This window comes from Heptranchias perlo, chromosome 24 (genome assembly GCF_035084215.1).
Source record: "Heptranchias perlo isolate sHepPer1 chromosome 24, sHepPer1.hap1, whole genome shotgun sequence".
Classification (NCBI taxonomy): Eukaryota; Metazoa; Chordata; class Chondrichthyes; order Hexanchiformes; family Hexanchidae; genus Heptranchias; species Heptranchias perlo.
Genome location: NC_090348.1, coordinates 11,799,096 through 11,811,096, shown reverse-complemented (window position 1 = coordinate 11,811,096; position 12,001 = coordinate 11,799,096). Strand labels below are relative to the sequence as shown.

The window sequence follows — 12,001 nt, the reverse complement described above, 5'->3', positions numbered from 1 at the left end:
CTTTAAGTATTAAGTGCATGTTTAACCAAGTGTACTGTGAACAAAGCATTACTAAATACTGACTTATGATAAAAGGAAAAACTTCAGTGGAATTCAGTGCAAGGCAGGTTTACAGATGCAAAATTCCTCCCCCGCCCTTGGAAAGGTAAAAAAAAAACCACTCAATAACCACTTGTACATCCCAATGCTTTTCCACCAGTAAGAATAAGAAGCCATTTAAAGTTCCAGTTTTAAATTCAGGCATTAAGGATAGGGTGGAAGGGGAAAGCCTATTAAAAATTAGGAAATATTTTAAGCCCATACAATGTTCAAATAAAGTATGCAGAATTGATCACTGTGGAACATTGCTGATGCAACAGTCACATGACCTCAAGTAACAGGCATCCATTTTGAAAGCAAACATTCCAATTTCAAAATTTGGCAGATTATGTGGGATTTCTTCACGATAACGTTATAAGTGTGCAGTGAATATTTAGAGTTTTGAAATGCTATTTTCAGTGGACAGCAAGATACTGCAGAACACAGAAGGGCAAGTTGAATAGAACGATTGCCACACTTGGTGAAAAACTGCGCTTGATAACAAATAAAAATGTTTTACTTCAGTTAGCATTTGAAAATAATTTACTTAGGATCCCTACATTAAACGTACTGTGAAATACTTACTCTGCCCAACTTATAAAACGCAGCCAAAAATATCCCTATTTTCTGCAAATTCCAGCATGTAGCCTTAATTACTGGGGATGAGAGCCAAACTAAATCAACTACCTGAAGTGACTTGAATTGGGTCAGTTCCAGTTAATTTATTCAATTCAGACACTTCTGATTGTGCTGAGTGTGACCTTTTAAAAAGAAAAAGAGCAAGATGTTCCCCAATGCTTGTACATAGCTGGCTGTGATTGGAGCCACAATAGGTATTAAAAATTAATCTGACACCCGGTACTATAATGGTGGAAAGGACTGAACCAGTCCTTCATACTTCAGTGGGGATTTACAGTCTCATGTCACGTCCATCTGATCCCCATTTAATTTTTTTTAGCATAATTGAAAACATATAGTGGCTTTACCTACATGAAGGAGCATGGGTAAATTTGGATCTCAAAGCTGAACCCAAACTGGGAATTATAAAAGGGCGTTAAACATAGTACATTTCAGAAATTGCCATTTTTTCAGTGCTAATTTCATATTTCCAGCATTCAAGAGGTCAATTTTGAGACCAAGAACAAATCAGGTAACAAATTTTTAAAAAATACTAAGGACTTGAGCTTGGTTAATGACAGAGAACACCGTAAGCTTAAGACACATCCCTACGGTAAAAAGGTGTTGATCATTACACGACCTTGAAACGTGAATGATTGGTTTGCTTATGCACCAGAGGAGTTAGTTTGTTTGTTTGAAAAGCCAAATACAAGTTAACATGTAGTTGAAGGAACAAAAAAAAAGTATCCCTTTAAAGTTCAGAGCAATTGTTTCAACACTGGAAGAGGATCTACCCAGCTATCTTCAACAATTACCCACACATTTCCCTACTTTCATCAGTTACGCCACAACTATTCTGACAAAACACAACTTAGGAAGCCATGGGAGAAATATTATACAGTGCAACATTAATAGGAACATTTAGTCGCACATAAATTTACCGATATCTTACAGTATTAAAAGGGACAATTTGTCACTACTGGAGTGAAACAATTTTCAGAGTAATAGGCAATTTGGCACCGGTATATATTAAAAGGTGACCCTTTATTTGCCTTGCTGCAATACCAGAACACGTACATGTTTTACATTTTTTGCAGCTCTCCTCCTTCCTCTCCCCCCCCCCCCATAAATAGCTATCATTCTCCCCTAACTATCTGCTCACCATCACATACCCACCATTCTCCCCTACCAACTACACGCTCACCATTAAATATCCGTCGTTCTCTCCTACCAACTGCGTGCTCACCAGTCGTTCTGTTGCTGCAGTCCCATCCACATTTGCAGTCAAAGACAGGTTAAAATAATCTGATTATATGGGGTGGGGAATAACTACAACACAGCTGTTGCAGGGAGAGGGAAGGAGTCAAAGGATCCCTTCCTTGCACTGCATCAGATCTAATGGCACCCTTATGGGCACAATAGGCTGCCCAGGCCACTCGCCTAACTAGAAGTTTAGGTGCGAATACAAGAATCCAGCTTTGCTGTGGAGGAAGGGACAAAATGGGAGATGTTGCCAAAAGCAAAAGAATGTTGCAGATGGGATGAATCGTGATGGAATCTGACATTCAGCCGATAATGATCAAATTGCTCTAAAACCAATTCAAGATATCTTGACATTTCTGTAATGCATTATGACTATCCATTAGTTTTAAAAAAATACAAAGGCTTTGATGAAAAAAATTGGTCAGAACAAATAGTTCCATACTATTAGGTGCTGTAATGTTTTCAATAGCTTTTTGTTGAAGATCAACTCTTAGAAGCACAGGCATAAAGGGGATAATTCTGCACAAATATGTCTTCAAAGTGCAGCTTTTAAATACGACAGCTACAACAGAATGCCACACTTTGATAATATAAATCATTATTTGTGTAATGTATAAAACACAAAATCATTTTATACCCCCCCCCCCCACCATGCCCGTGAAAAATAGCACTCTGTACTTCAATATGTCAAGTGCCAGGAGAATATAACAAAAGCACAAATGGTGGCCCTCTGGTAAATAATGACCCAACTCAAAACACATTTTCATGCCGTCGATTTTCTTCCAGCCGTTTGAAAGCGGAACATCCTCTAGAGGGCACTGCAACAGCTTGCAGGGTAAAGTTACCAGCTGAGCTCTGCTGCAGCATTTTTTGGGTGTCTAAAAAAAATCAATTAAAAAGTTCGAGTAGCCAAGGTTACTTTGTGAAAAACTAAATACAAGACTGCGTAGATTGAGCACTGCGAGGAGCAGTGACCTAGAATTCTCTTTTTAAAAAAAAAAAGTATCCAAAAACAAACAACTCTGTTGCTCACAGTCTGAATTCAAGGCTGTGGTTGTCATTTTCACTCCATACAGCCACACTATCCACTCACTAACATTGCCAGTGACTGAAAGGCCTTCACTTGAAGTCACAAGCAGATATACTAAAGATTATTTTTAATGGTTTTTTTTAATATGTTGGGAGAATCAGCAAAGGGAGGAATTACACATATCGGTTTCATTAGTCATGGAGGCTTAATTTCAAGGGGGGGGGGGGGAAGAAACACAGCCAAATCAATAGTTTCCTCTTCACTCACTCTTCAAACTAGGACTTTATGTTTTAACTATGCTCTGTAGATCACAGGAAAATTAAGGCTCTGAGATGGCCTACATCATTACCAAAGTCTTTTTTTTTTAAAAAACCCTCATCTTTTATTGCACTTCTGTTAACCAAATATTCTGAAAGTCCACGTAAATGCACTTGAGATATATTTAATAGAAAAAAGGGCCATTGAATCGTCCAGCCCACAGACAGACAAACCCACCCGCCCCGCCGCCATAACTTAGCAAAGTCGTACCTCAGATAGTCTCTGCGACAGAGGATGAGGTTGGCCTTGGTGTAAAGCGTTGAGCCCACCTCGCCCAGGCGGCAGTCACAGCAGGCACATTTCAGGCAGTCCTCATGCCAGTACTTATCCAGCGCCTTGAGCAGGTAGCGGTCTTTAATCTTCCGGTTGCAGCCAGCACAACCCTTCGGCTTGGTGTCTGGCTGGACTGAGAGCATTTGTATACCTGGAGAGGAAAACAAAACAGAAGAAGCACAGAAAACAGACCAGTTACTGGCGGATCCTTCAGTTCAATGTGTGCTAGTGTGTTCTATACTGCAGTATAGTAAGTTATTTAAATTGCTAGCTTTAAGCTAATCAATTGGATATTCCAATTTCCAGGAAAACACAAATGTTCTGTATGAAGTAGGGGAAAATATTATAAAATACTGCTTTATCTGCTGGTCACTTTCACTCCTGTCTACGATTCTCTTGAGCTGGGGAGGGAGGAAGTGCTCTATTTATGAGGCACAGACTTCTTCGTAACCAGCATCAGTGCTGTGATCGCTTGGCAGGAGGTGGATTCGGGGGGGGGGGGGAAGAGAAAGATGAGCTGGACGATATCGGGGTGCCACCATCACCAACCCCTCCCCCCTTTCCAGGCATGGGATTATTTCCTTCTGTGTAACGTTACATATGACACAAACCGCTAACATTCACCTGAACCGAATTGAACCGTTTGGAGCGACAGGCAGCCCTGGGACTCGAACCCTTAAAACCTCTGCTCACGGGAATCACTCACTTACTGCAATCAAACTTTCACTACTTCATTTTTGACCGTTATTGAAGCACAATTCCCCGTCCTTACAATATTAGAGAGTTGGAAAGCTCTCCTTCCAACTATTATTAGTCAGTTTTGAGTTGAAAAGCCTTTTTGGAGGGATTTGATGGACTAACCTCCCGCCTCACTAGAAAATACCCTACCCAGCTCGCATTTTGAGATGTTACAGGCGTACTAAAGAGAGGGCCATTATATTGTAAAAAATAGCTCTTAAAGAGCCTATTAGTAAAGGATAATTTTCAGATCAAAACTGCAATTACTGCACTATGCTGCTTCCTTTCAATAGCTTCACACACGCAACGATTTGACAGAAACCACAATTTATAAATAAAGAGGGGTTAGACACGGCCCACACAGTGTTACATTTAGTAATGGTTAGAGCCACTTTATTCAATTTAAACTGTGGTCACTGTTAAATTGCATGGATTCCATTGTGAACAGACCTTACGGTTGATTTCCTCTATTCTCTCCTCTTATCCCAGTACCATTGAACCACACAGTCAAACAGCCTCAATAGTTAACAAATAGGAGGGAAAAAAAGTGCTGAAACTCATTACCAGCCCCCGGATAGCAGGAGTTTCATTTCCCCAGAATATGTTGCGTTTCACAGGAGGTTCCCAAGCTGATTGTTAAATCGTTTATGCCAGGAGAGGGGAAGGGGATGGAGATTTGGTGAATTTGGAGTGTGGTCCCACAGCTGGGGAAACGCTGAGACAAATTAAAATAATTTTGCCAACACACAGTCATTGAGGGATGGCAAACAAAAGATTTTTTTTTAAAAAGCTGGGATCAAGCTTAAAAGCAGTTTCTTTCGTTCAATGGCTCAGAGCATCCCTGCGGGCTGTAACCCTCAAGAGACTACAATGCAAATAAATGTCCCTAGATCTCGGGGATTGGAACAGCTTTTTAAGCAGTGGAGCTAGGAACCAATTTGATTCTCTCTCTCTCCTCAGATGCAGCTGCAAGGCTCAGAGATACTGACATTTTTCCACTCTTATCAGTTTAATTACAGTTTCCATGGCAGCAAAGTGCTGGTGCTTGGCAAAGGCCAATGAGAGATTTGCAACAGCAAGCCCAATTTCTGATGCAGCCAGCATACGAAAAATGAAAAACCCACTTTCACCGTTAACATGCTCAATCTAGGTGCTAATGTCTTTTTCTCGAAAAGAATCGGACTGAATAATGCCACGGTATCCATTTAAATCTGACAACATTAATTGACAGAAAAGGACATCCTTCAAAAAGCACTAAAAAAAAGCAATTAATGGAAGTAGCAGAAAGCGCCATGCTGCCAAATAAATAAGAAAGATTCTTGTTTTGTTAAAAGCTTTGACAAACTCCCTTATTTTTTTTTTGAGTCGGATCTCAAAAAAAGACATGGAGGAGTCACACATTTATTACCTTACCAAAAACTTTTCTCCCTTTCCTGCATCAGCTTGACTGCAAGGCTTCTGACAATCTCTCCTTAAATACCCAAATTCTCTCCCAGCAGGGTCAAGTGGCGGCCGTACACAGCGAGGCTGACCATTGTCGAGACTGACAAAGCACAGACAAGACACACGCTGCAGAAGCAAACCGCACGTTTTAGCACCAGTCTGGTACTTACAGACCGAGTTGTATGCATGCGGCGGGTGTGCGAATGACAGAGCCACATGTTTTTTTCCTTAAGAAAAGAAACTCCGCTGTAATCTTATAATCCACCCCCCCCTCCTGGTGCTACTTTGCAGTGGAGCGCGCTCCGGTGCAATTTTTAGGAAAAAAATTGCAAGAACGCTTGAAAATTTAACTAGTGTACAAATCAAGGGAATCGGAGCTGCTCAGCACCCGGTTTATATATTTGTAGTAAGTATTCCACATCGGGCGCAGTGACATGGGAAGCAGTCTCAAGTTCAAATCATTGAGAGAAAATACGTGTAGTGTATACACACACAGGTCCCACTTTCACTTAAAAATGCACAATGACCAGAGGCTGCAAAATAGTCACAGAATACTTATTCACTTACCGTCCCTATTAAACATGAAAAAGAAACCCGCACCAAATGCTCAGAATACAGCGTGTACTTCCTTCCAGTGCAAGGTCAAAAAACAATGAAGGACCGAAATGCACTAGTATCGTAAAGTTTAAGATAATGAGGTCCTTAAGGAGCCGCCAGTAATTGAGTTGGTCGCAACTCAGCTACAGGTGTTCTGCCTGGGTGTCTGCGGTGTAACCTTTCCTTGCGCGGACTGATTGAGGACAACTTACCTATCAGCTTATGAGAATTGTCCTAAACGAATTCAGCTTCATCATCTACAAATTCAATCCTTCGCCAGCGAGACACAATGCAGTAAAAGGTCATTCAATTATTAGCGAGGAAGCGCGGCTACGAATACACACACACACACACAAAAAAAGCTCTCGTCAAACCACACGGCAGCGCTCCCCACACTTCGGATATTTACCACACACACACTTGCTGACGACTCGGGTCCAGGAGCACCACAAGTGTAGCAGCTCTGGGATGGATCATGCCTCAATAGCCAATTTCCCCATGGTGAAATTTACAACCAGCCGCAAGCTTTGGCTACAGTCAGAACCACACACACACACACTTCCCTTACAGAAAGGCAAAGCGACCAGAACCAACCTCTGTTGAGTGCGTCCAGTACCAGAGACTGCGGATTAATGAGACCTTTCCTATTGATTTAACCGTTTGACAAAAGTATAGCAGAACCTAGTTGTGCTTTCCCTATTTCACAAAAAAAAGCCCTCTCTCCCGTTTACCTCTTCAACTGCTCTGAAATATCAACGTCTTTTGTTAGCCAATACACAGGGAGGGGGAGAAACAAGAGAAAGGAAATAAAATCAAAACAAATGGAACAGCTAATGAGGACAATTAAATTAATTATGTTCAAGGAGATGAGATTTTTTTTTAACTGTATGATCTGCTACCCCTCGCTTGCAATGACTGCTCTGTAATTCATGGCAACTGATTAGTGCATCTATGCAAATCTTTGTTTAAATCATTCAACTAATTAAATGATAGGATTATTCTTCTGCCTACAGTGACATCATTTCCCAGTAATTAGTACTCTATTTAGACCGTGGCAATAGATTCCTAATAGCACCAGTGAGCTGCAGACATTTAACCACTTTCTCACATGCCTGTGACAAACTGCCCAAACCATGATTATATATTGTTCTTTCACCATCTTGGAGAAGATTTAGGCGAATAATATACCACAACCACATTTGAAAAGAAAGGAGAAAAAAAGGAATCAATAGTTAACAGTCAGCTCCATGCCATTCATTCCCCCCCCCCAAAATGTAATGATAATTAGATGGGTCATAAAATGCTCCTCTTTTCATTATGACTGATGAAATGCATTAAAGCTGACAGGGTATTACCTGACAGTAATTAGGTTTTGTCATGAATTAAATTATTTGAATGCAGACTATCTTCCCAATCATGCAATTTTCAGGGAAATTTTTTTGTCAGAGAAAAGAGACAGAAAATAGCATTTTCCCCCCTCTCTTCATAATCATATGAATTATTCACAGAATCATCACAAAACCGTACAGTTGAAGAGGCCCACCACTTAATGCACTGCACAGATGTGATCATCGGTGATTACCAGCGATGAAATACTAGTACACACAAAGTGATTTGGTGAACAAGAGGTGGAATTTAATCATCGACTGATATTCTCTGGGAAAAAAAACACCATTCATACCCTCCACAAATTTCCCCCATTTTAAAAAAGAAAATTGTGCATTTACTCCCTGCATCAAGCTCGAAGGTTGTTTTCAACAAGGCAAGCATTTTCTTTCACAGTGGGTAAATTAAGTGCTTAATTGAAGACTCTCAAGAAAACCCTTTCAAAAGAACTGGAGGAGATGGCTATTTTCTACTTCTAATGCTCCAACTCAAGCTGCTTCTTGGAAATCCATTGTAAAGGTTTCCATTCAAAGAATTTACTTAATCCCCTATTTTATAAGCATATCTTAAATTCAAATGCACCACACAAGACAATTATTGAACTCACCTTATATTAAATCTCTGCTGAGGGGGTTAATAAAAAGCGTCAAGTTTTCACTTTTTCCTGCTTCAATCTAATGCGTTGTTTTGAGATCTTCCCTGTTTTCAAGTAAAAAAAAACAGAAATTCCTGTAGTCAAAAATATAAATACTAAACACCACAGCGTTGATGAGGCAAAAATTAAGAGTCAGGTTTCCCCCCCTTTTTTTTAAAACTCAGTTTCCAAGGAAGACAGAAAAAGAGCAAATTTCTTTTCATGGGAATGACGGCAGAGTCAGTTACTTTTTCCTTCTAACCGCGACAGCAAGGATGAAAGGGCCACCTGTCTCTCTTCTCAAGCTGAGCACAAAACCTGAGTGGGCCAGCTCCTTTTCCTCCAGTATTTAAGCACCTCACCAGGTCCCTAGTTAGCAGCTTCCTTCAGCTCATCCAAGAAGCTGACAAGTACTGTTAGAGGAGGCTGTACATGTTGCTCTAATGGACCTCATTAAGTTCTACTTACAGATGTTCTCTTAACATAATTGATCTGTGGTGAGTTGAGAGGACTGCAACTTATTCCCCAGCCCCCAATTACGGTTGGGTAATTAGATCCCCAATCTCCAATTTTTCACATTCACCCTTCTAACATTCTAAAATATCAAAGTATCTCTTTCTCACAAAGCCCCCCTTACTGGACTCCACTCGCTCACAGTATTGACAGTTAGATCTGCTAACCTTTGTAGTGACGCCAGTTTTAATAGCACATTCAGTTCACTGACAGAGCTCCATCTTTTTATTTTTCTCCCCCTTCGCTTCCTTTTTATTCCACTCCGATAACAAAGGGATAGAGAAACTAACTTTGTTATAGTTTGTACTTTTTGATAAAAGATACTAATGATCAGCCTTGGCAGGGGAAGTTCTGTTTTAATGTCTTTTTAAAAAAAAATCTGTTTTAATTCCTCCGATGGAAACTTTAAGGAGCGAGGTGCTGCTCTGAAACAGTGAGAAGAAAAAAAATGATACTGCACACCTGGGACAGATGAAGCTAAGCCAATGCTTTTATAATGCCAATCAGCGAGGCTGTTATCATCCCTCTAATTAGGAAAGCAACCTAAAACAGAGAGCACTTTGGGAAATGGTAATGCTATGGTTTTACACTTAAAAGAGGAGAAATTTCCTGTACTGTAAGAACACAGGATTGGCACTGACAGTCCTTTAACTAATACATAAGATTTATTGTGTACTTTTTAAAACAAAAAAAAAACGTGGCCAAAGAATTTGCCAAAAGAACTTTAATAGTCTCAAGGGAGTCAAAGGTCACAGCACATCAGAAAAGTGGTGGGTCTGATTTTTCGCTATGAGGTAAAAAAATCTATGTATGTTAAGATGATGGCATGTTCATAGAAAGTTAACGGAAGGTTGTCTGTGTCTACTGCTGGCCTGAGGGTTCATGCTTCTCCAAAAATAGATTCATGAACATTGGGGGAATAAAAATATTTTTGCTTGTTAAGGCCTTATTAAGGTCATTATGGATGAACCCGTGTAGCAATATACAGCTGTGCAGGATAATCAAAGAGTGAGTATTATACTCCCGATCATAGTGAGCATAATAAAGAGTAACATTTCAAAGTCTTTCCACTTTTGTGAGAGAAATGAATAATATGGAGGCATTTTCTGCCCGAGAACATGGGTATAGTGACCACTGGTGGGAATACTGCAATGGAGTAAGAGGTGGAGGAGGAGTGGATGGCCTGGGAATATAGAGAGGCATAGGAGGTGTGCAATTCACAACAAATGTAACCCCAAGGGTCTTTGGCAAGAAAATAGACTGCCAGTACATAATGGAGGAGCAGTGCATGAGCAGACTCAGAATCAAGTTTTAGGGTCAGCACAGAGGCTGTGTTATGCCAACTGGTCCAAGAAAACATGCATGGACAGTCATTGATCTGCACTGCACTGCCCAGCTAGCAACACTGAAGATCACCACTGCTCTAAATTGTTATGTGACAGGGGCAATCCAGGCACGCAAAGGAAAGATCTCAGGAGTCAGCCACTTCGCTGTGCATTGCTCCATCAAGGGGGAAACTGAAGCTTTGTATTGCTACACACCTGGCTACATACATCTCAACAACAACCAAAATTCTTGCCTTTCCCAAGATGGATGGCATCATTGACAATACACATGGTACACAACTCCCACAAGAATATAATGTACCTGAATGTCCGGTTCCTGGGGATATGCACGATGCTTTCATTCTGAGGCCATCAAACATAACACGTCTCTCTCGAAGAAAAAGATAGACTGGTTCCTTGGAGACAAGGACTACTTGCTGACACCGCAGCACAACCCTCACATCCCAGCAGAGAAAAGATACAACAAAACACCTTCTTAGTTATGGCAGCGAACAGTCTGGGGTTGAGTTTCCACTTGTTTCCGCCAATAATATCAGTGTAATCCAGGCGGAATCGGCTGAACCAGCATAAATGATCGGGGAATTTTAAACGTAAGTGAGTAACGCCCTTAAGACCATGTACATTACTGTTTTCCCCGATCTCTTACGTTGGTTCAAGATTCAATTGGCCCGGATCAGGCCCCGCCCACAAGTGGCCACGCCCCCAGGTCGAAATTGCAAGATTCCACCGATTGTGCTGGTTCGGGAAACTCTTCAAATTGTGTTCATTTTCTTAGGTGCACAGGCACTTGTAGGCACGTTTTAAAAGCTTTTCGTATCAAAAAATATTTAATTTGCTATTCAGTATAGTTTTTTTTTAAGTCATTCACTCCCTTCACCACCGACACACCGTGGCTGCAGTGTGTACCATCCACAGGATGCACTGCAGCAACTCGCCAAGGCTTCTTTGACAGCACCTCCCAAACCCGCAACCTCTACCACCTAGAAGGACAAGGGCAGCAGGCGCATGGGAACAACATCACCTGCACGTTCCCCTCCAAATCACACACCATCCCGACTTGGAAATATATCGCCGTTCCTTCATCGTTGCTGGGTCAAAATCCAGGAACTCCCTACCAAACAGCACTGTGGGAGAACCGTCACCACACGGACTGCAGCGGTTCAAGGCAGCGGCTCACCACCACCTTCTCAAGGGCAATTAGGGATGGGCAATAAATGCTGGCCTTGCCAGCGATGCCCACATCCCATGAACGAATAAAAAAAAAATTCAGTAATTTAAAATCAGGTTACTCACAGGTGGAGGACTGGGGACTCTTAATAAAAATGCTTATTTTTGGTGATAAACCCAATTTCAGCTGGATTAATAAAACTGTACCAGGTTACCATTCTTAAATACATCAAGAAATACTTTTTAATGGAAAGAGAAAAAAATAAACAATTATATTCTATTGTTTTGCTAGATTGCGCTGATTCATGGAAGAGTTTACATTTGTGAGTATGCAAATAAATTTTAGCGGAAACTTGAACTGTAACCTAACCAGCGCAATTTCAAATGCATTTTGGGCCCAATTTCATGATGCTTAATGTGCTTTGCTCCAGCATTTGCTCCTTGTGTGATATGAACTTCTCCCCGTTGCTTATGGATGTGCCGACCATTAAGTTGAGGAAGTAGCATCGGTGGATAGGTGGCTGTATAGACAACTGGTGAGCTGCAGAAAGCACAGAAAAGTCTCTACCTGTATTTATAGCAGATACTGTTGTTGCA

At 41.0% G+C, this 12,001-nt stretch overlaps 1 protein-coding gene across 5 annotated transcripts in view; it reads right to left on the bottom strand.

Annotated features, from left to right (window-relative positions):
- lmo3 (LIM domain only 3) overlaps positions 1–9,340 on the bottom strand; it is a 64,244-nt gene extending 54,904 nt beyond the window's left edge. The window contains exons 1-3 of one of the 5 annotated variants that reach the window (XM_068005330.1): positions 9,059–9,340; positions 8,352–8,443; positions 3,518–3,731 (exon numbers count right to left, since the gene is read on the bottom strand). In XM_068005330.1, the coding sequence (XP_067861431.1) occupies positions 3,518–3,723 (206 nt within the window). In that variant the 5' untranslated portion in view covers positions 3,724–3,731; positions 8,352–8,443; positions 9,059–9,340. Of the gene's footprint in view, positions 1–3,517; positions 3,732–5,731; positions 5,843–6,328; positions 6,407–6,952; positions 7,342–8,351; positions 8,444–8,626; positions 8,690–9,058 lie in introns of those variants that run through there. The other 4 variants (XM_068005333.1, XM_068005334.1, XM_068005329.1 and 1 more) reach the window with 4 other exon arrangements.
- Between the last annotated feature and the right edge of the window lie 2,661 nt (positions 9,341–12,001).